General features: G+C 41.7%; 1 protein-coding gene across 1 annotated transcript in view; it reads left to right on the forward strand.

The window, feature by feature from the left end:
• The window catches only part of LOC121275365 (ceruloplasmin), a 52,898-nt gene extending 25,450 nt beyond the window's left edge, over positions 1-27,448 (forward strand). The window contains exons 8-19 of the mRNA XM_041182887.1: positions 142-282; positions 1,892-2,112; positions 4,364-4,514; positions 5,416-5,628; positions 9,373-9,577; positions 12,875-13,014; positions 13,432-13,560; positions 14,181-14,287; positions 16,696-16,918; positions 22,768-22,907; positions 24,650-24,812; positions 27,207-27,448. Of these exons, the coding sequence (XP_041038821.1) occupies positions 142-282; positions 1,892-2,112; positions 4,364-4,514; positions 5,416-5,628; positions 9,373-9,577; positions 12,875-13,014; positions 13,432-13,560; positions 14,181-14,287; positions 16,696-16,918; positions 22,768-22,907; positions 24,650-24,812; positions 27,207-27,262 (1,889 nt within the window). The 3' untranslated portion in view covers positions 27,263-27,448. The remainder of the gene's footprint in view (positions 1-141; positions 283-1,891; positions 2,113-4,363; positions 4,515-5,415; positions 5,629-9,372; positions 9,578-12,874; positions 13,015-13,431; positions 13,561-14,180; positions 14,288-16,695; positions 16,919-22,767; positions 22,908-24,649; positions 24,813-27,206) is intronic.
• The last annotated feature ends 267 nt before the right edge of the window (positions 27,449-27,715 follow it).

Genomic DNA, 27,715 nt, shown 5'->3' on the forward strand with positions numbered 1-27,715 from the left:
TGAAGAAACAGAATTTCATCGAGACCTCCTTACATTCTCAGTCACCTACAGGGTTCAGTTAGCGAGATACTTGCACTCAGCTGTTTTATCAAGTAACCTGCCAGAAAAAAATGTTGACTGTGATCATGCTTCTGTCTGTAGGACCTGTCATTAAAGCAGAAGTTGGAGATAGGATCAAGGTGACGTTCTGGAATAATGCGAGCCAAATATACAGCATGCAACCTCATGGAATCTCCTATGGGAAAGATATTGAGGGGGCCAATTATCAAACTAACACAACAGGTAATTCAGCCTGAAAATATTTACCTGTCAAAGTTATTTGATGCCTCTTGACTTTAAGGACATTAACTGATCAGAGCCACAGGGAAATGAGCAGGTGTAGTGTTTAAACATTAGAAAATAGATAAAAAAAGAGAGTAGATAAGTTGGAGTTGGGGAAATAAACTTCAAAACCTGGATCTGTTCCAAAAGGAACAGAAATTAAATTTTTCATGGGACTTTGTCATTCCTGAACTAGATCAGATCAAATCAGTTCCAAAAACATCCCAAAATGGTGAGCTGCACCATGAATGCTAAAGGCCCTCCTCTCTGGCCCCTGTTCCCACCTTCCATTCTTGCTGTTAAAGACCCCGGTGTCTGTTTCCACTAGTGAGGATGACAGTAGCTGCTCCTTTTCCTCCCCGCTCCTGCCCTTGATCCCAGTCCTGCCCTTGCTTCTGCTCTCGCCCTCGTTTGTTGAAGCCCCTCTCCCCATCACTTCCAACCTTTCTCCTGGCCTCACCTCCTGCCTTGCTCCCACTTCCTCCCTTGTTCCTGACCTCGCCTTTAGTCCTGAAGTCCTTCTTCCCCCTGTTCCCATTCCTACTCTCTGTTCTTACCTTTAAAGCCCCCAGTGTCTGTTGCTACCACCGGGGCTTCTTCAGTTGCTCCTCTTCTCCTCCCTCTGTTCCCGCTCTGAGTTTGCACTGAAGTCCTGGAACTTCAGCTGTTACCCGCATTGACCAACTTATGCCACTAGTATTGCTGAAAAAAGAGACATGTCGAAGCTTTTTATCAGGGTACTTCGCAAGAATACCAATATAAGGGGAAAATAACAATTTATACTAATGCAGAATTTTGCCTTTGGTGTGTGTGCAGGCCCCACCAGCTCGGTGGCAGGCAGACAGCCAACACCCGCCGCCGAAATGGGGCCCGCTACCATTTTGAATGGGCGGGCTAATTAAGGTCCGCCCAGTGGCCTGCCCAACCGGAAGTGTTATGAGCTTCCTGTGTGGGGGAGGGAGGGAATCCCCAGCTGTCAAAGAGCACACTGCTCCCTGAGGCTAAGTGCTGTCTCAGGGAGCTAAGTGACAGTGTACAAAACTTAAAAATTAGAAAAATAAAAATATTATTAACATGTCCCCCTCATGTGACAATGTCACACGAGATGGGACATGTTAGTAAATATCACATTGCATTTATTAAAGTTTTTAAAAAGGAACATGAAACCTTATCTCGCCGGTGGATGAGGTTTCATGTATTATCAGAAGCCTTAAGCTTAAATGGGGAGGGCCTTTAATTACTTTAATTACCCTGTCAATGGTCTCAATTGGCCATTGACAGGTCGGTGGGTGAACAGCTGATTTCGCTGTCCGCCCCCCTTCCTGAAAATTTAACTGGACTGGGATGACGTCAGGGGTTCCTCCTGACATCGTCCCGCGTCATTTTCCTGTCGGCGAGCGGGCTCTGTCCCCAAATCGCCAACGGGAAAATTCTGGCCTATATGTTTCTACATTGAAGGCACCATATAAATGCAAGTTCTTGTTACTCTTTTCGCCAAACGCATTTTAAATGCCTGCTGATAAAAGAATTAAAGATGTTAAAGGTTTTGAAATTAAAATGTATCCAACAGAGTTTGTGGGACCACTTGCTCGATCCCCTCATGTCTTTCCTGGTCATACATTTATTTATGAATGGAAAGTTCCAGAGGATTCCGGCCCCAGAAAGGATGATCCAGACTGCCTGACTTGGCTTTACTTCTCTGCAGTGGATTCCATAAAGGACAGCAGCTCTGGTCTGGTTGGGCCTCTCATTGTGTGCAAAAAGAACACCCTAAGCTCTCAGGGCAAACAGGTACATTAAGTTCATTAATGATCCTTCGTTAACCCCTCCACTTGAGAAGCCCCGACAATACTGTTGAACTGAAGTCAGAGTGACAAAAACGAGGATTGGATTCATATATGTGAAGTGTTTCACTCTTGTTCTGCAACAGTGTCTCTCCAAAATAATTTAATCTGTGCTCTACTTTAAAGCATTTAAGACATGATAAGGTGCCCTATAAATGTAAGAATTATCACAACCAAAGACTCTTTGGGATGGAGTCGACACTAGGAAGATATAGCTGTCAGTAGGAGCCTGGAACTGAGTTGAGGGAACACTATTAAGACAGTGATAATGTTATTGGAGTGGTAATCTGGAGGCCTGGACTAATGATCCACAAACATGGATTCAAATGCTACCATGGCTGCTGGTGGAAATTAAATTCAGTTAATTAATAAAGCTGGAAACAAAAAGCTAGTCTCAGTAATGGTGACCAAGAAACTACTTAGATTGTTGTAAAAACCCATCTGGTTCAATAATGTCCTTTGGGGAGGAAATCTGATGTCCTTACCTGATCTGGCCTACAGGGGATTCTTAACCAACCTCTGTGATGGCCTGGCAAGCCACTCTGAGGGCAATTATGGATGGGAGACAAATACAGTCCTTGCCAGTGATGGTAACATCACAAAAGCATATAACACTGTTAAAAAAAAACCTTCCTTAGCAATCTGCAGTAGACCAGCCAACTGGGTTCATTGATGAAACCTTCAGAGGGTGATCTGTCCTTAGGGAGTAGAGTTCCGCCCAGTTAGCTCCAGATAACTTTGTATGCCAATGCCCTAAAAATTCTACCCACTCAAACAAGCTGCAGGAATTTTACTAGTGCCACCTGCTGTTAAGCCCCATGGTTTTAGCTGGTTAAATTCCAGCCAATTTCGGTGGAATTGTCAGTAGTTGATTTTGGAGACTGTTCAGTGTCATGATCAGTTTCTACATATCAGACATTCCGGTGACCAAAAAAAAGTCAAAAGAAATGGAAACTATTTGCTCTGATATAAAATCTGCACTGAGAACACTTGTGCCAGATAACTCTGTGGTAACCTTGGGTTTGATGGTTACAGGAATGTATATGCTGATGGCTTCAATTATAATTAAAATCTTAAGAGTATTTAACAAAATAACAGGAAGACTTACTGTTTTTCGAAGACTCTCAGGGATTTCTCAAGGAGCTTTACATACAACAAATTATTTTGAAGATGGAGATTTTAGTGATGTGGAACAACACATCAACCACAGATGGGCTGCCCACCCAACGCCTCCCCATCGCTCATAAAACCATGCTGGGACGGGGTGGTTGGTGAGCACAGTGCCCCAATTTATGGGTCCACCTGCCTATTTTCCTGCCGGTATGTGACCAGTAAAATTCACCCCATGCTGTTAAACCAAGGCAGCATCTTTCTTGTGGATGTAAAAAAGATCCATGGCAGTACTTCAAAGAAGAGCAAGGGAGCTTTTGCTTGTGTACTAACAAATATTTATCTCTCAACCAACATCACCAAAAAACCCCCCAAATCTGATCATAATCACGTTACTGTTTGCAGACACTGCTGCGTGCAAATTGGTACAACAGTGACTACACTTCAAAATATTTTCATTGGTTGTAAAGCAATTTGATACACCCCAAGATCGTGAAAGGCACTATATAAATGCAAGCCTTTCTTTCTGTTATTTTATACATAGATTTCTAAAACGTAAGGTACAAGGATTACCCCATCCGATGTTCCCCCCACCCCCCCCATCTGTCTTTGTGCGGAGGCACCAGTTCTTCACTTGACATCTTGTCACAATAATGCAATTAAAAATAGGAATCCAAGGAGAGGAAGACAAAAAGCTGCATTTCACCATTCAGAAACTTGAATTTATCAATTTATTCGAATATCAATGTGTGAGATCTCACTTTATCCAGGTGTTTATGATTATAGTAGCTTGGTGCTAGGAGCCCGGTTAGCTCAGTTGGCTAGATGGCTGTCATGGGGTTCGATCCCTGTTCCAGCTGAGGTAGACCTAGGACCTACCTCCTCATCCTGACCCCATAGTTAAATCACAGTATATGGCAACACTCCATTCAAAGATGCTGCTTAGACAATAGAGAAACTGGTGTTGAAAGTTCACTGGAAAGTGTGACTTCCAGTACAGAGGAATAATGCATAATTCTTTAATGAAATACTTTTCATTTCATTGATTCAGTACTAAATGTTATGTGTTTTCATTGACCCTGAAACAGAAAAATGTGGACAAGGAATTCTTTTTGCTGGCGACTGTGTTTGATGAGAATCTCAGTTGGTATTTAGATGAAAATATCAAGATGTTTACAACTAAACCCAAAGCTGTAGATAAAGAAGATGAGGATTTCCAAGAGTCAAACAAAATGCATTGTAAGTCTTTGATAGGATGAATGCCGTAGAAACGACCACTAATATGCCTACCCATGAATTGAATATTTCATGTTATAATTTGAAGGTCAAAAATTCACGTGTACAATAATGCTTAAAATTGGTTACAAGTTCGGCGTTCCAGAATTCATTTAAAGATTTTTTCATTTACGAAAATAATTCATTTCATTGTGTTGCTGCTCATTGTGGCTGGGTGCACAGTCTGTAGTCAAGCATGTAGTGCTTTGGAATGGCAATATATGGATTAGTTCCAAGTATTGAACTCCTTACCTCAGTCATTCTGCTCGATTGGAGTCCAATTGGTTCTTACAGTGCAGGAAGCAATTTAGTCCATCGGTGCTTATAATAGCTCTTTGAACATGCCCCTAACCACCTCACTTCCCCATAGATCTACAAAATGTTTCTTTTTCAAGTATATATCCAAATGGGCAAGTTTGAATCTGGTTCCGTCATCCTTTCAGGCAGTGCATTCCAGATCGTATCAACTCACTGAGTAAAAAATAATCAACCTGGCACTTCCCCACTGGGAAGGAGATAGAAACAAAGTTAGTTTTTGTATCCCTTCTAAATGAATTGTTAGAAACACGCCAAATGTTCATCCTCTTGAATTATGAATGGTGCATTCAACATGGAACAGGAGGAAAATGTGACCAGTAACTTGATATAAGCAAATAAATATTTTTGCACTTTATCCTGCAATGTAACCTTTGTTACATTGTACAGTGCAACATTTGATTGGAGACGTCAACCATTCAGACTAACAGAATAGATTCATACCGAAGGTAATGTGTGTTTTGTGTAATGGTTCAGCTATTAGAAAGAGCTGAAAAATATTCCCTTTTTAAGGAAGCTTCCTCATTTTTTCTTTGGATTGTGATTTTAGCAATCAATGGATACATGTACGGCAATCAACCAGGCCTGGAGATGTGCAAAGGAAATACAGTGTCCTGGCATATGATTGGTCTTGGATCAGAAGTTGATATCCATGGAATTTATTTCCAGGGCAACACATTCCTGAGCCAAGGAACAAGAAGAGATGTAGTTAATCTGTTCCCACACATCTCACTCACAGCTATCATGAAACCTGACAGTACAGGTAGAGCAACATGTATTCAGAATATATTGATTTTGTTGATGGCACTTTTAATAAAGGCATACATACATACCTTTTTAAGAAACTAAAAAGAAACTATACCTGATAGTGTTGTAAAGGCCTAATTCTCTTTCTAAAGCAGAGAAATACCCAAGTATATCAATGTGGCTACCTCACTATTGCAACCTTTCTTGTCTCTGCCCACTTTATTGTGTCTGTTAAGATCTCTATGCTTGGATTATGCCTGTCCTCTGTCCATCTTCACTGTGTTAGCCAGGACTCATTGCAAAGATTCCTATTCAAATTTGTTCCTTTTCAGGATTTTAAGGCTGCTAAGCTTTTTTTTCTTTTTTCTTTCATGGGATGTGGCCATCCCATTTGTTGCCCATCCTTAATTGCCCCTGAACTGAATGGCTTGCTAGGCCATTTCAGAGGGCAGTTAGAAGTTAACCATATTGCTGTAGGCCTGGAGTCACATGTAGGCCAGACCAGATAAGGACAGTGCATTTCCTTGCTTAAAGGATATTAGTGAACCAGATGGGTTTTTACAACAATCGACAATGGTTTCATGGTCATCATTAGTGAGGCTAGCTTTATATTCCAGATATTTTTATTAACAGCTGCTGTTTCAGGATTTGAATGCATGTCCCCAGTGCATTAGCAAAGGTCTCCGGAGTACTAGTCCAGAATCTACAGAATTCATTGCCACAGAAGGCTGTGGAGGCCAGGTCATTGAGTGTATTTAAGACCGAGACAGATAGGTTCTTGACTGGTAAGGGGATCAAAAGTTACGGGGAGAAGGCGGGAGAATGGGGTTGAGAAACTTATCAGACATGATTGAATGGCGGAACAGACTCGATGGGCCGATTGGCCTAATTTCTGCTCCTATGTCTCATGGGCTTATAGATCACAGATGCCAGTCTTCAGCCAATTCAATTCACTCTACGTGATATCAAGAAATGGCTGAAGGCACAGGATACTGCTAAGGCTATGGGCCCTGACAATATTCTGGCAATAGTACTGAAGACTTGTGCTCCAAAACTTGCTGCACCCCTAGCCAAGCTGTTCCAGTACAGCTACAACACAGGCATCTACCTGGCTATGTGGACAATTGCCCAGGTATGTCCGATACACAAATCCAACCTGGCCAATTACTGCCCCCATCAGTCTACTCTCGAGCACCAGTAAAGTAAAGGAAAGAGTCATCAACAGTGCTATCAAACGGCACTTGCTTAGCAATAACTTGCTCACTGATGCAGGGTTCTGCCTGGGCCACTCAGCTCCTGATCTCATTACAGCCTCGGTTCAAACATGGACAAAAGAGCTGAACTCCCGAGGTGAGGTGCGAGTGACTGCCCTTCACATCAAGGCTGCATTTGACCGAGTGTAGCATCAAGGAGCCCTGGCAAAACTGGAGTCAATGGGAATCAGGGGGAAAACTCTCCAATGTTTGGAGTCATACCTAGCATAAAGGGAGATGTTTGGGGTTGTTGGAGGTCAGTCTTATCAGCTCCAGGACATCACTGCAGGAGTTTCTCAGGGTAGTGTCCTCGGCCCAACTATCTTCAGCTCTTCATCAATGACTTCCCTTCCATCATAAGGTCAGAAGTGGGGATGTTCGCTGATGATTGCACAATGTTCAGTACCATTCGTGACTCCTCAGATACTGAAGCAGTTCATGTCCAAATGTAGCAATACCTGGACAAAATCCAGGTTTGGGCTGACAAGCGGCAAGTAACATTCATGCCACGCAAGTGCCAGGCAATGACCATCTCCAAAAAGAGAGAAACTAACCATCGCCCCTTGACATTCAATGGCATTACCATCACTGAATCCCCCACTATCAACATCCTGGGGGTTACCGTTGACCAAAAACTGAAATGGACTAGCCATACAAATACGGTGCCTCCAAGAGCAGGTCAGAGGCTAGGAATCATTTGATGAGTACTCACCTCCTGACTCTCCAAAGCCTGTCCACCATCTACAATATGGTTTGACATCTACAAGTCAGGAGTGTGATGGAATACTCCCGACTCTCCTGGATGAGTGCAGATCCCACAACACTCAAGAAGCTTGACACCATCCAGGACAAAGCAGCCCATTTGATTGGCACCACATCCACAAACATTCACTCTCTCCACCACTGATGCACAGTGGGAGCAGTGTGTACCATCTACAAGATGCGCTGCAGGAACTCACCAAGGCTTCTTAGATAGCACCTTCCAAACCCACAACTACTACCATCTAGAAGGACAAGGGCAGCAGATTAATGGGAACACCACCACCTGGAAGATCCCCTTCAATCACTCACCATCCTGACTTGGAAATATATTGTCGTTCCTTCACTGTCGCTGGGTCAAAATCCTGGAACTCCTTTCCTAACAGCACTGTGGGTGTACCTATGCCACATGGACTGCGGCGGTTCAAGAAGACAGCTCACCCCCACCTTCTCAAGAGTAACTGGGCCTAAGCAATAACTGCTGCCCCAGACAGCGAAGCCCACATCCCCTGAATAAAAAAAAAACCCACTACACCATCATCTCCCCCCGTAACTCATTACTTCCCAACACTCTTCCCTTTTTTCCTGCAATTAATAGTCTTTTTTGAATTAATTTCCATTCTTCCCACTTTTTGCTTATTCTATTTTATGAGCACTGCACACCTTCTGATACCTTAGAATATTGGTTTTTAGACTTCAGCCAGCCTTGGCAATAACTGTTAACCATATTTCCATCATGAGCTGAGCCTGACCTTGACCTTGCTTGGCAACCATGCACACGGCAGAATTTTCAAACCCCAATTTTGGATGTTAATCACTGCTTTTGAATCATTTCATTTGCCTATTCAATCTTGGTAATTTCCTGCATAAATTTCCCAATTTCTAAGTTTGTAATTCAACCAACTGCTTCTGACAACTACATGCAAGAATGCAGTACAGTTGGGTCATGGTATCCTATATTGAATTATTACCTTGGCCACATTGTCAGCTATTGACCTTTCTGCAGTAATAATACTGGTGGATTCCCCCATAGTATTGCTCATGGTAAATCGGAGGATATGATCTGTCTCTTACCTGTCAGCTATGATTGTGTTGTTGACTTTTCTCTATCTCTCTCTTCTTCTTCTGTTTCTTTCTTTTCTACTTGCTTCACATGTTATCCTCTCCGCTTCCATTTGCTCTCTCCCCTTCTTTAGGATGGAGGATGATGAACAGCAACACTTGTAGGTCACATTTTTTGGTGGCAAGTGCAGGGAAAGGTCTGGTTGTAGATGCAGGAGCTGCCTTCACACCCCCTCTCACTTTATGTTTCATCTTTTCTACAATTCTTTGCTCCCAACATCTCCCATACTGTTTTCCCTTCTTTCCAACCCCTTGCGATAATTTCTCTCCTTGATTTATCCTCAACACCCTACCCTTCATATTAAGCCCTCACGTCCTCACTAATCCTTCCCTTTCTTGTTGCTATTGACAGTTTTACATTATCGCTCAAAGTCAAAGGTAACCAAGGTCAAGATTGGCTGCTGCATCAGATAGACTGGCAGGGGCAAAAACCTTAGGATAAATTAAGGAGTGATTGGATGCTGCAATTGGGGAACTTTATGATCAATGCTAGTCAGAGGAAATTCTGATCAAACTTTATCGTGTTCCAGTCAGACCACACCTTGGATACTGTGTCCTGCTTTATTACTTCTTTAAAGCATTCTCGGAATCATTTGATCCATATTCTATTGTGCCTTTTTGTGCAGGAGTATTTGAAGTGGTCTGCAAGACAACAGATCACTACGCTGGAGGAATGAGGCAGTTTTACAAAGTGAATAAATGCTCCATATTTCAATTGCCTGATATTTTTTACCATGAAAAGACATACTACATTGCAGCTGTTGAAATTGAATGGAATTATTCACTTTCAAGGAAGTGGGAATTGGAAAGGCACCGCATTCATGAAGAAAGGTATTTCTTAATCGATAAATAAGTACAAGCCATTTAAGTGAGTTGTGGTTAAGTGGGGTGTCTGCAGTTGGATGGGAGAGGACAGAGATTTAGGGTAATTGTCAAAAGAACCAGGGACAAATTAGGTGAATTTTTTTATGCAGCAAGTTAGTGTGATCTGGAATGTGCAGCCTGAAAGCGTGGGGGAGGCAGATTCAGTAATAACTTTCAAAAGGGAATTAGAAATGTATTTGAAATGGAAACATTTACAGTGCTATGGGGAAAGAGCAGAGGAATGAGACCAATTGGATAGCTCGTCCAAACAGAAAGTACAATGAGCTGAAGGGCCTCATGTTGTTATGTTATCCTGAATTACAAAATTATAACTTTTTTTATTTTGAACCTTCACTGCTTCTTGTGCTCCCCCACATTTAACACCATTGATAGCAGCATTGGATGGGTATAGCTTGAAGCCAATGTAAAGCTAAACTTTTTCTACACTGACCCAACCTTAGAAAAATACCTGCTCATCTGACATTTCCCAGATCAGCCATCTGAATGACATTTCTGAAAGCAAGGCTGACAAATTAATATTAAATAAAGAAAATCTCTAATGAAAGGACTGTAACACAATGGAAAGTGGATTTAAACTGCCCAACCTAATTTCTCTTTGGTTCACACAACCAGTAAACATGGTGGGAGGGGGGAGCTTGTATAAGCTGGATTTGAAGCTAGAAGTCAAAAGTCATTATTCTAATCAGCTATGTAACCCGATCTTCTGGAGGGTTGAAATTCCTGTTGCTATCTTAATAGGCTAGTTAAAAGATATAGGTTATGTCTCCACTAAAATGTTGCATGTCCAGAAACTGGACACAGACTCATTAACCAATGCAGTCAAAATTGTTATTTTTAGTGCATTGGTTAATGAGTGTGTGTCCAACATAGGAATTTCAGCTCTCTGAAGAGTTAAGTCTTCCAAGAAGTTGATTCAGAACAATGGTCTTACAGATATATTAAAGCCAATAACTACTTTTTAGAATGTAGCTATCTCAATAATGTTGTGATTGTGCTGTGTATAATATCTATTAAATAATGGTGGAAATTCTGATAAATCACAAGTCATGTCCTGCCCCGAGCCATTTTAGGGAAAGCAAACGACAGTAACTAATAGAGGTCATTAAGGCCCCCCTCCTGCCCGGGCCCCACACCGTGGCCGAAACATAGCCAGTTAAACAAGGCAGCCACCTGGCAGTGGGGCGGGAGGAACGCCGCTAGAGACCCTCCTGCACCTGTCTGTAGATGTGGTCATATCTATCAGTATACAATGTTGGCTTCAAAAAACAGAGATCTCCACAATCATCAGCTTCCAGATAAGGAACACACAGCCTCAATGATAATGAGGAAATGTTCTTATACTTAGCAGTAGGCTGGATTAGCTAGCTGAAGCAAAATGAAGGAGGATAAGGAGGTTCAGAAAATTTAGGAATGCAAAGTGCTGATGAAGAATAAAAAAGCGAGTTAATTGATTATTCTCCTCTCACCAATTTTCACTTGCCCTCCTCTCCCAAATGTTTTTGCTTCTTTCTGGGATATGGAGCTATGACCACATTGTAGTACGTCGCTTAGGTCAAGTGGTTATTACTGATGAATGAGCTTTCACAGTGACTGGTGAAGGTCTGTTGAACTATGAGGAGGATCACAGGCAAGCCTAAACCTGCCTTTGGCCTTGTATCATCATCAGAAGTGCTTCTAACAGGGATTACAAGATAGCTATCGGGGTGGGATTTTCCATGATGGGTCGGGATCTTTACATCGGGGTCAAACGTGGGTCCCGATCCTGCACCGTGTCAGGAGCAGTAATCCAACATCAGTTTTTGCTGAGTGGGTCAATTAGTGGCCAGAGGGCGCACATCCACGGTCCAATTGAGGATGGTTGGCAGGCTCCCATATCAATAGCCCTACCATCTGAGGTTGGAGCAACCAATGCCTGCAGGGGGAGTGGGAGGGGGAAGAGGTAAAGAGAGAAAGAGAGTGAGCCTCACATTGGAGATGTCCTCCAAAGACCAGGTGGAAACATTTAATTAAAAAAAGGCTAGAGCTGTCCGGTTATGATCAAGGAGGGGCACCCAATTCCACTGCATTGGCCGCACCCACAGACGGGTGCAGGAGGGTCCCTAGCGGCATGAAACCCGTTCCTCCCGCCCCACTGCCAGGAGGCTGCCTTGTTTAACTGGCAATGTTTCGGCCACTATGTGGGGCCCGGGGCAGGGGGTGGGTGGGGGGGGGGATTTAATGACCTCTATTTGTTACTGTCATTTGCTTTCCCTAAAATGGCTTGGGGCAGGAAGGTGCCAGCAAAGTGGCATGCCTGCTGACAGCATGAAATTGCGTGCACGCTCCCTGTTCCTGCCCTCATCAGCCTCCAAAAATCCTGCCCCCAAGGAGAGATAACCCTGGTTGATTTTCCTTGTTCCTAATTCAGGCTGCTGAGGCCTATTGCATCGTTCCGCCTGGCAGTCAGATAACTCAGGGCTGACTGAGCATCGAACCTGGGACCTCCTTGATGATCTCTCTAAATCAATTACTAATGGATACATTTCTTGAGCCACAGGAAAGACTCACCTCACTTTTCTTTAAATTAATGGTTTTGTAAGGCTGTAAACCATCAGTGGGAGGTAAGAATAACAACAGCCATATCCTTTTATAGCTTCATAGCAGAAAACTGCTCCAAGACACTTCAATGCCAAGGCAGAGAAATATATATTAGGAGGCACGACTAAGAGCTTGGTCAGAGAGGTGGCATTTAACAAGGGTCCTAAAGCAAGAGTGGGAAGTGGAGAGGCACAGAAGTTTAGGGAAGGGATTCAAGAGCCTCAGCTTTGGATTGTTGAAGGTGGGGTGGAGGGAGTGGAGAAGGAAGAGAGGCCAAATTGAGCGTAACATTGAGTTCTTGAATAAGGGTACAGGAACAGGGAGGGGTGAGGTCATGAAGTGATCTATGCATGAGGATGAAACTTTTTAATTTAAGGTGTTGCAGGACTGGGAGCCAATGTAGCTCAGCAAGTGAGTCTCTGTGCAGGATAGATTACATGTTGCAGAGATTTGGATGAGCTTAACTTCTCTCATTTACCCTCACATTCCATTCCACTGATTGGTATGGAATTCTTAGCCACAGTCTCTACAAATCTTTTGTCCAACATACAACAGTAGATGCCCCTACTTATCCTAGAATTAGACCTAATTCTACCTAAGTTCTATCACTTAGAAGCACATTATTTACTTTGATTACTACAAGAAATTTTCTGCTTTCAACTCTAGTCCTGGAACGCTTTTCACAGTGCGAGGAAACTTGACCATTGGTCCCAAGTACAAAAAAGTTGTGTATCGGGAATATACTGATAAGACATTTACTCAACAGAAGGAGAGAACTACAAAGGAAAGACATCTGGAAATTCAAGGTATTCTGTATGCTTATTTAATAAATGTGTTGAGTCGTTGCTAATTTATTATAATCTCCAATGCTCTATGTCATTATGATAATGATACTTGCATTCATATGGATTTTTATCTCATTGAAGTACTCTGAGTGAAATGTTTGGTGTTATGTGGCAAACATAGCAACCACTCTGCATCAGTAATAGCTCCCATCTATTAACATGCAAATGTTCGGTCTCATGTTAACACACCGTTTTCTTAATTAAGCCTTCTAACATCATTAATTTAATTTTGTTTTGCATAATCTTAATTATGGTGTTGCAGAAAATGACGTGAATGTCGAACTTTAGAAATTTGTAAACTGGGGCTTGTTTGCTTGTGGATCAGAATGTACCAATAGATTCTGCTTATATTGTCAACATCTTTTCCTCCTCCCTCAGGCCCACTACTTCATGCAAAAGTTGGTGATAAGCTCAAAATTGTATTCAAAAATCTGGCCTCAAGGCCCTATTCTATTCATGCACAAGGAGTGAAGACAGACGGTCCGACAATTAAATATACTCTTCCAGGTAAAGCCAGCTGATGCCACCGCCCTTCAACTACAGCGTATTCTACAACAGTGACTTCTGAATCCCTTTTAGAATTCTATTGCATGCACCTGATTTTTGCAATGGTAAAGTTTCCTTTTACTCACCAAATATGTGATCTGAAGCCGTTTGCACAGAAACTAGAGAGTAAGAGCCCCAAAGCTGAAGGTGGAACAGGGTTCAGGCTTCAACCTGAGCTAAAGATTCCTGACCAGAATGTAAATATGGTCTTCAGCTATTCGGATTCAAAGTTCTTGCTTCCTGTTGCAAGTAGCTGTTTACAGTCATGTTGTAGGATATCACAACACAGAGCTGATTCTGCAACCCAACCTCACCATTGGGATTGGTGCCTCACAAAGTGACTCTTGTAGGGTGCAAGTCAGTATCAGTGATCTTACACTGTCCAAAAGGCAATGCAGGAAGGAAAAGTTATGGTATTTTTCTGATGGTGGAAAAAAGTACATAGTAAAAACTGGGATTGACAGAGGATTTTACTGACAAACTATTGGAAACATGCAATTTTCTTTTAAATAAGAGCATGAGTAGACATTGTCCCATAAAACAAGTCAGTGCATAATAAAACATCATTAATTTACTTGTAGGCGAAACAGAAACATATTTCTGGAAGATCCCCAATAGGTCCGGTCCGAACGAAAAGGAATCTCGTTGCATTCCATGGACATATTTCTCAACTGTAGATCCAATTAAGGTACAGCAAGAGTACATTGTTAAACTAAACTAACTGACATTAATTGTCTACAGTCATTGCCCCTTGGATCTTTGGCCTCTCTTTTTGCTCTATGTTGTTCTACACATTAGTCCTTTTCCCTTCATTCATTTGTGTTGTAGGGAAAACCTATGGATCCATTTCCTATTCAATCTTTCTCAGGACCTGAAAGCTCTGGAGATTCTTAGTTTTTTTATTTTCTTTCCTTCTAAAATAGAAAAGGCTTTTAGAACCCAAGGTTAGCAACTTCTGAACATTGCTGCTATTTTTACTCAACTCCCACTTTCTCTCTTACTGTTTTCAACTGTGGTGGTGCTAGGATGATGACATCTCCTGCTTGTCCCTTCTGACTTTTCTTTCCTTCCCTCTTCCTCTCTCCTTTTCCCCTCCTACCTCCTCTTTCTCATCTTCTTACTCCCTCGCCTTCCCTCCCTCTTGCCCTCCTCCTTCTCCATCCTTCTTCCTCCCTCTCCTACTTTCATTCGCCCTCTCCACATTCCCCATCCCCTATTTGAGTCCAAGTGCCTCCTGCACCTTCCCACCCCACTAACCCTAATTCACTTGAATGCTGCATTTGGTTTCAGTTCCCCATATGCAAAGTTATGTAAGTTCAATGAAAATTCATCAAATGTATACATTACAATGTTTTAATGGCAGAGAATCTGGTTGCAGAGGGAATTTGCAAAGGCTAGTGGAGGCAACCTCAGTTTAATGTCTTGATTTTTTTCTGTACTGTGACATTCTAGTTAAAGTGATTGTGGTGTTACCCGCTATGGAGAAGATGAAGTTTATCTAGTCAATGCCTAGTACATAGAATTGGGCAGGGATGCCCAGAGCATTAAGGTAAACCAACTAGGACTTCACAACCTTCCCTACATAGGACCTACCAGTGCCCTGAAGGCTGTCTGCCATATTGCTGATAAGGAAACTCTAAGACTTTAGACACCAGCTCCTGGAGGCCAACCATGCAAACATGCATTCGTATACCTGGAGATTAATACCTGTCATGATTGAGTGGCGTAGACTTGCTGAAATGTGAACCACTGTTGAATAGGATATGGTGTGCACCCATGGTGACTCCAGGATGGTGACAGCAGTAAAACTCACATATTTTATGGTGAGCTGTATTGGTTGTCATGCTGTTGCCATGAAAGGTTCCTATTACCTATGTCCACCTGATACTTGTCCATTAACCGATTAATACTGATTCTCTTTGGAGTTCACTGATGAAGGGAAATTAACCTGAGACAACCCATTGTGAAGACTGAGGAGTTTGAGACCTGAGCTAGCCAGCTTGTAGTATTTCAGAGCATTGTTGATGACTTGACCAGCCTGATTCATTGATTGGACCTGGAGGGGTAGAGCCGTAAGTAGGAGTTAGGATCCTTCCCACTCAACTCCAGACAACTGGAAAGCCAATGTCCTAATGTTAGGATGGTCCTGCCTGCACAAGCAATGGGAAATTTCCCAATGCTGTGCACTGATTTTGGTTAGTTAACCACCAGCAATAACATCCCCTGGAAAAGCTTAGCTTGACTCTTGCCAATCTACAAAGCATTTTAGTCAGGTGCATTCCTATGGAGGCAGAGTGTAGATTCATTTTAGGCAAAGAGAAATTCTACCAAGCTCTAGGTTTCTCAGCAGTTTGTTTTGGAGACACAAACATGCTTCAGCACGTGTCAAACACACAACTGACTAGAACAAAATCCGTAATGATGTGAATACAGATTATCTCTATCTATATTAGGAATATAGGAAGATTGGAAAAGGAATTTGGCCCTGGGAGCTTATTCCGTCATTCAGCGAGACCATTGCTGATCTGTGACCTAACTCCATATATCCACCTTTGCTTCATATCCCTTAATACCTTTGGCTAATGAAAATCCAATATGATTCTGAGTAGTGAGCTACTCTCCTAGCGTACGACACTTTCCGAACCCCTCGATTGTACTTTTGGTTTTTTACTCACTGCCGCTTATCTATTAACTCTCATTTGACACATTGTTCTGTGCTGTCTTCATATCTATCATAGATAAATTGGCATATTGAAGCTCAATGATTTGAAATGAAGTGTGTAGCCTTCATATGCTTCCTTTAACATGACTGGCAAAAGAACCAGAGGCGACACAAGGAAACATTTTATCATAAGAGAGTTGCTGTGATCTGGAATGCGCTGCGTAAAAGGGTGGTGGAAGCAGATTCAGTGGTAACTTTCAAAAGAAAATTGAATAAATAGTTGAAAAGGGAATATTTACAAGGCTGTGAGAAAACAGGAGGAAATCGATGACTAATGCTATCAAAGAGCTGACAGAGGCATGATGGCCTAAAATGGCCTCCTTCTGTGCTGTATCATTCTATGATTCTATAATTCCTTTTTCCCTCTGCTGCAGGACCTGCACAGCGGTTTGATAGGGACACTGGTAACCTGTCACAAAAACTTTCTCGAGAAAATTGGTTTGAAGAAAAATGAGCTAGAAGAGTTTGCTCTTCTCTTCCTAGTTTTTGATGAGAATGAGTCCTGGTACCTAGATGAAAATATCAAAACTTATTGCCTCACACCAAAACAAGTTGATAAAGAAAATGAAGATTTTATTGAAAGCAACAAAAAGCATGGTATGTTCAGAGTTACTATATTTGCTATTGATGGGCCTGGGGCATGGATTCAGGTGACAAATAGCAGTCTCAAACATCATTTTGCACTTTTGCTACATAGGTTAGGATTCAGTCAAGGGATCCACAGGTTTTTGAAGTGGTGATGCAGCTAGTGTTGTCCTCTTCAGCATTTGTATGCTTTTCTGAATGGAGAATATTAGCAGATGGTTGAGTTTGCCTGAAAACATGGCCCACAATGATCGATTTTAAAAATCAGACTGAAGATTGATTATATCTTTACTTGAAGAATTTCTTTGTAGAACACAACAGTTATGATATTTTTCCATCGCTTTTAGGACAAGGGTTTTTTGAGCTAAAAAAAAAAATGGAGAATTCCTTGACATATGGACTTAATTGTTTCTGGACTTGCTGGCCTAATCCACCCCGCTTCTCCACTTGCCCGTTCATTTATATAAAAGAAAATGCCCTTTTAAATCTTTCCTGTTCCTTTCCTGGTTGAGGCAAATGTCAAGATGTACTCAGAGTGCTTGCGCAGTTTCCGGTTCAAGGTTTTGCCAGCAACTCCTTTGCTGACCCCCAAAAAACTAGAAGCCAACCATAATAGGGAGCCAAATTTCCAGTAGCAATAAGTGAGAGGAAACATTGTAGAGCTTCCTCCGCCCCTGCCCCTCCACCACTACTAGGCACAGGCCAGTTGGGTCAAGTTGCTTGTTTCTATGCTGTATATTCTATGTAATTTTATGTAACACTGTGAGGAGTTAGCACAACATGCCCTAAGTTGTATTCTGCTTCTGTCTGTCCCGGAGTGAGCTGGGGAGGTAGAAAGTCTAGGCTTCTTAATGTATAGATAGGACTATGCTTTAATGGGGAAAGGTTATAATAGAGCAATACACTATATGTTGTAGGGTGTTGGTTACAGTTTGGTAGGTCTGAAGAAGTCTTTATAGCTTTGTAGGTTAACTGCAAGTCTTTATTGACTCTTAGGAACACTTACAAATATACAATAAAGAGTACAAGCGAGGAGACATCTCCATGCTTGCTGGTACACATGGCTCTGTCCAACATTAGACTGGTTCTAGGTGTGGGTCATGTACTCTCTTACATCACAGTGTGGGTGGTACTGTACTCAGTCCCAGAGTAACCCTATATGTGCCATACTCTTATACTACACCTCTCTCCAAGTCTTTATCCAATGTATTTTAAGTGATTATAGCCTTATAATGATTACCATCATACACTTACATTGTCATTACTACATTATCACTACCCCATCTTCAAGTCCTTGAATTCGAAGGTTCAGGCAGTCTGCAGGCTTTGTAACCCTTCCATATCTCATTCACATTACGGACAGAGGAGTGGTAGGCTCTGTCTCTGCCGTTTCTTCCTGTAGGTTTGGGGGTTGCTCTGGCATCTGGGTACGTTTTCATTCTTTTCTTTCTTTCATGTTGAACCACACAGGGTCGATTCAGCTGTTGCGCTAGTCGGTGGTTGCTACCCTAACTCATTTCTTGCGGGATGCACCAATATCACACTCGTCTCCCTGCTGTTTCTTTCGCTTCTTCTGTCATCATGTGGGTTGCCACGATGTAGGTTGAAGTTTACATTTCAAGAATGGAACCCTCATTCACACTTCACAATTTTACCCAAATTTGAGTACTTTCTTCTTTCCCGGATGTTTTTCAAGTTTATGGGGAGAATTTACGCCCCATCGGGGGGGTTGTGAGGGGGCGTGTGCACAGCCGATCGGTGCCCCCAATTGGCTGGGCACCGCCATTTTACATGACAAGTGATGTGCGCCCAGAAGCAGTGTGCGCTCCCTGTGTGTGTGTGTGTGTGGGTGGGAGGTTGGGGGGGGTGGGGTGGGGGGGGTGCGGTGGGTGGAGGGAGGGGAGGAGGTTGCCTGAGTCAGGAGTGGTCTCTCTTTCACGCGAAAGAGCACAGATATCTCCCTGAGGCAAAGAGGTGCCTCAGGGAGATTAGGTTTAAGTTTAAACAGTTCAATAAAATGTTGAAAAAACTTTTATGACATGTCCCCCTCATGTGATGGTGTCACATGAGCTGGGATATGTGCATTAATTTTAATAAAAAATTTTAAATCATTCATGAAACCTCATCCTACCCGTGGATGAGGTTCCATGAAAAATGCGAAGGCCGCCTGGGCTCTTCACCCACCCCCCGCCAACCTTAAGGTTGGACGGGCAGCTCAGCTGATTGCCTTAATTGCTTTTTAACAGGCCTTAATAGGCCTTTGACAGTTCAGCTGCGTGCCTGCTGAATTGAAAATCTAAGTGATACGCGGTGCTGCCAAGACACCCACCCCACTGCCTCCCCCACTCGCCAAGCCGAAGATTTTGCCCCACGAATCTAATCATTCAGCTCAACAGCTTCGCTGGTAAATTGAGTTGTCTTTGTTTCAGAGTTACCTGCAGAACTCGTATATAAGCTTGATAACTTCAGCTGGGCATTCACTTCTGCTCGAAATCTTTCTTCCATGGTCACTGCTTCTTGGACTTAAAATCTATTTCATATAATTCCTTTTATCTGCTTTCAAAGCCAGGATTTGCTCTTCCATATTGCGTCTCTCAACCTTCATGTTGCGCAGACTGGACTGAAGTTCAAGAAGTTCATCAGTTTTGGTTGTTAATACTGCTTTCATGCAACTGTTCTGACACATCAGCAATTCATTCTCCCATTTCAGGCATTTTGCAGGATGCTAATTAGAAACCTCTGATGCTTGAAGTTCATCAAGCTTGAACTGAAGATCGATCTTTATTGAATGTGCTTCAACAAGTTCGTCATTTAAGCATTTCACGTCCTCATAGGTTCTACTTCCTTTGAGTGACATTCCAGTGTTCTCATTTTCCTGTAACAAACTTCATCTTTCAGAGATGAAAGTTGGTTCTTGACGCTGATCAATTGTTCTTGAGCAGAGGATAATTCCTCTGTGCTGTCCTTCAAGCTGACATTCTGTAATTGCACTAAACTTCTGCCAGTTATTTCTGAGATTTTTCACACTCTTTTGTGAGAAGTCCTATTTGCTCTTGCCATTCTAGGTTCTTCATTTTCATCTCTTCACATATATCTTTGCAATGTAATGTTTTCCCAAGTTTTCTTCCAAAATGTCCAACGATTTTCTCCAGCTCTGTAGTCACTTTCTCGTACCCCTTGGCTTCCTCCTGGAATTTAAAACATTCCTAAGTCTTCTCTGCCAACTAGTTCTTCCTCCCTTTCAAGGCCACAACTTCTTTGATTGTATTTTCTGCCTGCTATTGTACCTGGCTGTACTTCTGGTTGAGTTTTCCAGACTCGTGTTTTGATTTGCCAACAATGGATTTTGGAGTTGTTATTTCTTCCTGGCACCTTTGTGTTGCCTCAGAAATTTGTTTGTTCAGATCTCAAACAGTTTGGTTCATTGAAGACTTTAGTTTATCGTGCGTTTTCAAGGGTATATATTCAACTTGAATTTTGTGTTTCAAATCTTCCAATTCAGCTTTGAGGCAACCATTTTCCAACCTTATTTCAATTTCCTTTTGCTGGGTTTGTGTATTTGGGACTCCATCGGATAGTTTTCCTCTACTCGCAGTCAGCTCCTCGCTCCACACTGCTACCTGCTGTTGCAGTTCAGGCAATATACCAGATTTCCCAAAAAGATATATTTTCGGAGTTCTGGAAAGTTCTTTGCCTCTATGGTGCCCTCATGTGGTTTGTTTAGGTAATATCTTTTTTCCTTTCTTAGCCTTATGGGGAGCTTTCTATCCCCCTTTTTAAGCTCTGCGATCAAAAACTTGAAGATTTCAAAATCTGGTTGAGGATTCATCAATGCCTTGCATTAGGATTACTTCTTCCACAAAAACACTAAACGAGTATAAAATGTATTAACTTGTACTTTTTCTGATTTCTGACTTAATCCTGATGTACTCCAGTAATCTAAAAATGGCCTTCTCCAAGATGCCCAATTTTGGATCTGGTTTGGCCCTTGCTTTAGCCTAAATGGGTCTGGTAGGTTTAATTAACTATCCATGGCCATTTTTCATAACAGGCGAGTACCTCTTCATTTTATTTTCCTCCAAGGCTCTTTTTCTCCTTGTTCTTCCCATGCTGGTCATGTTTCAGCGGGCTGCCATTGCGCTGACAGGGCCACTTATTTAAAAAAAAACGTATTCTCTCTGTAGGAAGCATTTAAAACAAGAAGCCTGGGCCATCCGGTGGATTTTTTTTTAAATCGGAGAAAATATGCTGGAAGGGAGTTTTTAAGCTCTGCCTTCAGTTTTAAAACGTTTTTTTTTTCCAATTCGGTCTGGCTCGGTCACCATGTGTTATGGTGCTGACTGTGGACCCTGTTGCTGCTGCTTTGTGAATCTGGAGATGGTGTTGCTGCTCACTTGGAGACAAAGGGATTTCCCACGTCGGCTGGTTATTGCTCTGCTACAATGGCCGATCGTGCTCAGCTTGAAAGATAAATTCCCACAGCGACGGCTGCCCGGAACAGCTGCCCACAGAGCCCTCTTGCTCAGCGTTTACGTTTGAAGCTGTAAATTTGTCGAATCCTGGCTTTTGCTCGCTTTTAGCTGGGTTTAAATTGTCGCAATTCCCCCGGAGTATTCAGCTAATTATTTAGATTTTTTTTTTCTCGGAGCGAGCTCAGGTGCCACGTGTTAAAGGGACCAACTCGGCGATCGGTTTTTTAGCAATGGGTTCTTTCAAACCGCAATTCTGGCTCTGAAATTTATAAAGTTCTCTCAGGACTTGCAATAGCCTGGAATTTTAGAAGATTTAGCTCACCCTTGCTAGGCCTCCTGACTCGGTGCTCTGGGATTTGAAGCTGGACTTCAAAAGGAGATTCAGTGGCGTCTTATGCTGCAATAAGGAATTTCAAATCTCTGCCTTCAGCTTCCAAGCCTTTTGTTGAAGCTTTTTCCTGGTGATTTTTCCTCTGCTTCTGGAGTTTCTTTTCAGGTCAGATTGAATTACTAAACCTTTTCTCAGTCTCCCAGTGTTTTAGATTTTCTCTGCATTTTCTGTGAGGTTTTGAGCTTTTCCACAAGCTGCCACCATGTTATAGGGTGTTGGTTACAGTTTGGTAGGTCTGAAGAAGTCTTTGTAGTCATAAATAGGTTCACTATACACCTTCTTTGACTTTTAGAACTATTTACACATATATAGTATAGGATACGAGCTAGGAGCCGTCTCCATGCTTGCCGCTACCCACGGCTCTGTCCAACAGTAGACTGACACAGGTTGTGGGTTATGTGCTCTCTTACCTCACCCTGTGGGCAGTACTGTACTTATAATCCTGTATATCCAGACCCTTATACCACACTGTACTGCTTTATGTGCCAATATGCTCAAAATGCATCCAACTAACCCCATCACTATAACCACCAGACCTGTTAGTTGGCGTTATTTAACTTCAGCATTATATAATGTAAAATGGTCTTTATGAACATGAGTGTTTGAAAGGACGACTCAAAAAGACCAAGGTCGTCATTTTTGGAGTGAAGTTTCACAGACCAGCAGCATGAATCAGAGATCCTGACAGGCTTCTCCACGCCTTCCTGATCAAACACTGACTCAATTTCTGAGCTCCCTTTCACTGGCTTTTGTGAAATCACTGCATGGATGGGTTTTAATTTTTGAACTTCTGTCCGATAAGCTCACAGTATGATATTAAATGATCTATTTGTCACGACACAAAATTATCATTGCAAAATTATATACAAGAGATGTGGAATAGTCTACTGTAGAAGTGCTACAGCTCATATAATCACTTAACACTTTATCACACAACTTAGTGGAAAAGAATGCCTCGCGTAAGCGTGTCTTATTTTTACTTAATTTTATTTTCCTAGCTATAAACGGGAAGCTCTTTGGAAACTTGCAGGGACTGGATATGCAGGTCGGTGAGAAGGTGTTTTGGTATCTCACTGGAATGGGCAATGAAGTAGACTTGCACTCAGTTCATTTCCATGGACACAGCTTTGATTATAAGGTAAAGTGCATTTTATGGTTTCATTAGGTTTAACGTAGAAAATTTGGTTTCATCCAGCCATTAGCTGGGCCTAGCTGAAAAAAAACAAGCATTCACTCCAGCAAGGTATGCATGACGTGTAAAAGAGAGGGCAGGCCTAAATTTATACAACAATTCACATCTCTGAGGAGTTTTTTGAACCACTCCATATGCAATGCATTATTTAGATATAATGCAAAATGGTGTCAAAGTCTAGAAATTAACAGTGAGAGGCCAGGGAAAACCATCCTCTTGTCTGCCCCTCTCTAGGTCAGAACTCCCAGATCCCTCTTCACCAGCTCTCATGTTAATATGACTGAGATCTGCAATTTGTATTGGGAATTTTAAAACAACATATTAGTGTATATATATATATATATATATAATATATAGTGTACATATATAAACAAAATGTAAATTGGCGTACAGCATCTTATTGATTATGCTACTGGACTAGTAAATCAGAGGCCTGCATTAATAACCCAGAGGCATGAGTTCAAATCCCATCATGGCAATTTGTGAATTTGAATTCAGTTAATTCAATAAATCTGGAATAAAAAGCCAGCCTGTGACAAAGACGACCACAAAATGATCATTTGTCACAAAAACCCATCTGGTTCATAAACGTTCTCTAGGGAAGAAAACTTGCTGATCTGGCCAATATCCGACTCCAAACTCACAGCAATATGGTTGACTTTTAACTGCCCTCTGAAAATGGCCTGGCAAACAATTGGGTTGTTTCATACTGCTCCAAAAGATGTTGCTGTAGCGGTTCAATAATGTGGCTCACCATGATGTTTTAAAGGGCAATTAGGGATGGGTAATAAATGCTGTCCTTGCCAGTGACACTCCCATCTTGTAAACTAATAAAAATAATCCTAAATATGGGTGCGTTTCCACGAAATCTTCCTCCTTGTGGTGCCCCTCTGGCATGAGATCAGTACTGATTGTACTGTTTCTTCTCTGTTCCTCCAACTCACTCTGATTACCATGCCGCATTTAAAAAAGTGCAATCTGCATCTTTGGTGCAATTGCTTTATTTTTTAAACTCCTCCATTCCAATCTTGGACAAAACTGACGAGAGAAATTCAAATACTGGATCAAAACTACAAATGCCCTTAAGCTCCAGTAAGTTTAACCACATGGAGTAGTTGAGACAATAGCATGGATGAATGCATTTAAAGGGGAACTAGCTGAGTACATTGTGGAAAAAGGAATAGAAAAATATGCTGTTAGGGTAAGATGAAGTAAGGTAGGAAGAGGCTTGTGTGAAGCATAAACACTGGCATAGACCTGTTGGGCTGAATGACCTGTTTCTGTGCTATAAATACTATATAATTCTATGCATGCCAAAACTGGGAATTAGGAATTAATTAGGTTTTTAGCAATTAGATCCAAATGACTCTGCTTTCCCTTTGGAAGACTTGGTCTTCAGTTGACACTTCCCATTACCAGTATGGCTGAGGTCACTCACCATGTGGACGATCTCAGGCTTGAAACTGCATCTTAACTATGTGGTTATGTAGCATCTTGGCTAGGATACCAAGATAAGGGGCATTGTCTACGTTCAAGCCTCTTGGCGAGCTGAACTACACAGGCCTTGGAATTGGAATGAGTTTTGCATTTCAACACAGATGAGTCTCATTTTAATAATCCCTTGAAGTTACTGTGTCAAAGTGTTGAAAGGCATGCCTGAATATATGTTTATTGTTGTTTCTATATAGATGAATGGACACTACCGTGGAGATGTGTACGATCTCTTCCCAGGAACTTTCCAGACTGTGGAAATGACTCCGCTGCATCCTGGTACCTGGCTTCTTCACTGCCATGTAACAGATCACATCTATGGTGGCATGGAGACAACCTACACAGTCCACGAGAAACCAGGTGACATGCAAACATGGCTGCAAGGCCACGGTCTGAAACATCAGAGTGATTTTGGTGACATTGTGAATGCAATCAAAGAAATCGAGCATTGGCCCTTTGAGATTTATAGCATGCATGTTTGCAATACATAGTTAAGGGACATCTTGGGATAACTATAACATGTACCAAGGTGCTGCAATCCAAACTGATGTTTCTTAGTTGCTTTATAAAGGTATCCCCTATTCACAGAAATTCTCTGGAGATCTGTATTCATTTGTTCTGTGGGAAAAGAAGCAGTTTAATGATATATGGTGAAAAGGTCACGGTACAACACGCTTGCTCAGAATTATTGGCACCATATAGAGTCTAGGTGCCATTGGTATCATACCAACCAGCACGTACTGAGCTATCAGATAGCTCAAAATAATTTGTATTTAAGTCCGAGTCATATTCTGTAACAAAAATTAAATTCTCTCCTCTCCTTTCCTTCCCATCTTAGACAGTGTAGGGTCGCCAAGAAAGTGCATAGAGAAGGCAATATATTTCCCACAATATAATCTGTTTACTTTTTCCACATAATATTCATGAACTACAATAAATTGAATGTGGTAGTGTTGTAGTTAAGGTAATACAGAGGCCTGGATTAAAAGTCCAGAGGATACAAATTCAAATTTCACCATGGTAAGTTGAGAATTCAAGATCAAATTTTAAAAAAAACCCGGAAATGACAATACCAGTAATAGTGGACAAGTGACCACGAAGCTGTTGGATTGTTTCGCTAATGTCCTCTAGGAAAGGAAACCTCCTGTCCTTACCTGTTCTGGCCTCCACCTGACCCCAGTCCCACACCAGCGTTCTTGACTGTCTTCTGAAGTAGCCTACCAAGCCATTCGGTTGTATCAAACCACTACCACCTCTGTTGACAAAGAGTTCACCAGGATTTCCTCGGGGCAACTAGGCATGGGCAACAAATGCCAGCCTTGCCAGCTATAGCAACATGCAGAAAATAAAGTACTGTACTTGGCATTAATATTTGTTTTCAACACCAAACCCTGTGATCAGTGACAAGCATGGGAAGGCTTGACAGTTTTCAAAAGAATGAACAATAATTGGGGTAAAATAAACAATTGAGATGGATTGTAATCTAAGTAAATGCAAGCAATACACATTAGAAAGGGAAATATGAAATGTAAACACAAAGGGTGACCATTAGTCAAAACAAAAATTGTCAGGCATGACTACTGATCATTTGATGAAAATACCCGGTCAACTAAGGTGTTACTAAAAAGATTTGGCAAATACAAGATTACTTCTCAATGGTATCTGGCTAGAACTCAAACCAAGTGATTCCAACTGTGTACAGTTAAATCATGGTATCACATCTGGAATATTGGGTCCAGTTTTAGGCACTTCACCTTCGAAAAGAAATTCATGCACTGGAGAAATGTCCAGGCTCATCAAGATGGTTCTGGGATGTAGGACTCAAAGTTGTGAAAAGAAGTTTGCTGAATAAGCAGGATTTTGCCATCATTAAACAGTGAGAGGACATGTGCAAGATTTAAAAGTGTTATGAGATTTAGCTAATGCAGAACCACAGGAACAGACAATTAATAAGCTTTACGTAGGATTTAAGATTTTCTTACTGACAGAATAATGGATCTATACATAAGACACCCAGATATTGTGCTGAGTTGATTATCTACTTTTAAACAAAAATTGAATGAACCTCTGATTAAAAATGGGATGAAAGGCTAAAAGGATAAGTATCGATAACAACAATTAAATTAATTTAATGATTATTGAGCTGCTGGCATCACGAAGTGGTTATCGATCAAAAAAATACAAACTTAATGGCTTAACAAAAGAGCTGTACCAGGCTTTTGCATTGTTTAGAGTGGGAAAGGGAGTCATTTTTGAAAGCTAATCTTTCAGGAAATTAAATGGTTTGTGTTGAAAAACCTTTCCCATACTTAGGTAGCCATATCTGTAACAGGGAGTGGGGATATTCATGTTTTCATTGAGTTTTAAAGCTTTGTGTTTACAGCTTGTCTGCTTCTGTCATTCTCCAGACATCGGTTTATTGCACGTGCAAAACAATATTTAAAAAGCCAGAGCCACTTGAGCTAGATGCTGAATTTACAGTTCACCTATCTTTAATCCTCTGTAGGCATTTACAAGCGACCATGATTACTTAGATTTACATAGGAAGTATTTGAGCAGTTAACCTTAAAGTGACAGCACCTGTAAATCAAACCACGCTGCAGGCCTTAGCCTATCAATGAGCAACTCTGCGGGAGGTGTATTAATCATTGTATGTGAGCTTACTCTCTTTTAAGCAGTGATTTTTCATTAAGGCTGAGCAGGAGCTTTCTCTCAAGCTTATTTTCTTTCTTTCCCCCTCCTTCCCCCATCCAGAAAAAAACAGTGTTTTTGGACATATCAAAAAGTTTTTTGGTCGAGGTTCTGGCTAATTACAACCAACTGAAGAAAGATTATATAAACATCTTTTGACCTGTCACTCAAATACTTCCTGCTTAAGATGTCTTCAACTGGAGCGGAGAATCTTGTGAAGATGTGCTTAATTGTAATAATAAAGATGGTATGTGGTCTGACATGGCCCTTTTCTCTACAGTAACTAATAAAAAAGCTCAAAGGCTCATTTGTAATAATGTTTTCCGATCAATGCCAACAAGAAAAACCAAATGTGGAACGGCTTGGCACATTTACTGCCCAGCCTCTCATATGAAGAATGAGCAGCTGTGAGAGGTACTAAAAGCAGTTATTGCCAACTATGGAACTATACCATAGCACATCGCTGCATTCAACTAGGGAGGCTGTGGGAAGGAAGGAGGGAAGATAATCCAATGGCGAACAGAGCGAGAATGATTTGTAGACTACCATTATGCAGAGAGGGGTAACAGGGA

This window comes from Carcharodon carcharias, chromosome 2 (genome assembly GCF_017639515.1).
Source record: "Carcharodon carcharias isolate sCarCar2 chromosome 2, sCarCar2.pri, whole genome shotgun sequence".
NCBI lineage: Eukaryota > Metazoa > Chordata > Chondrichthyes > Lamniformes > Lamnidae > Carcharodon > Carcharodon carcharias.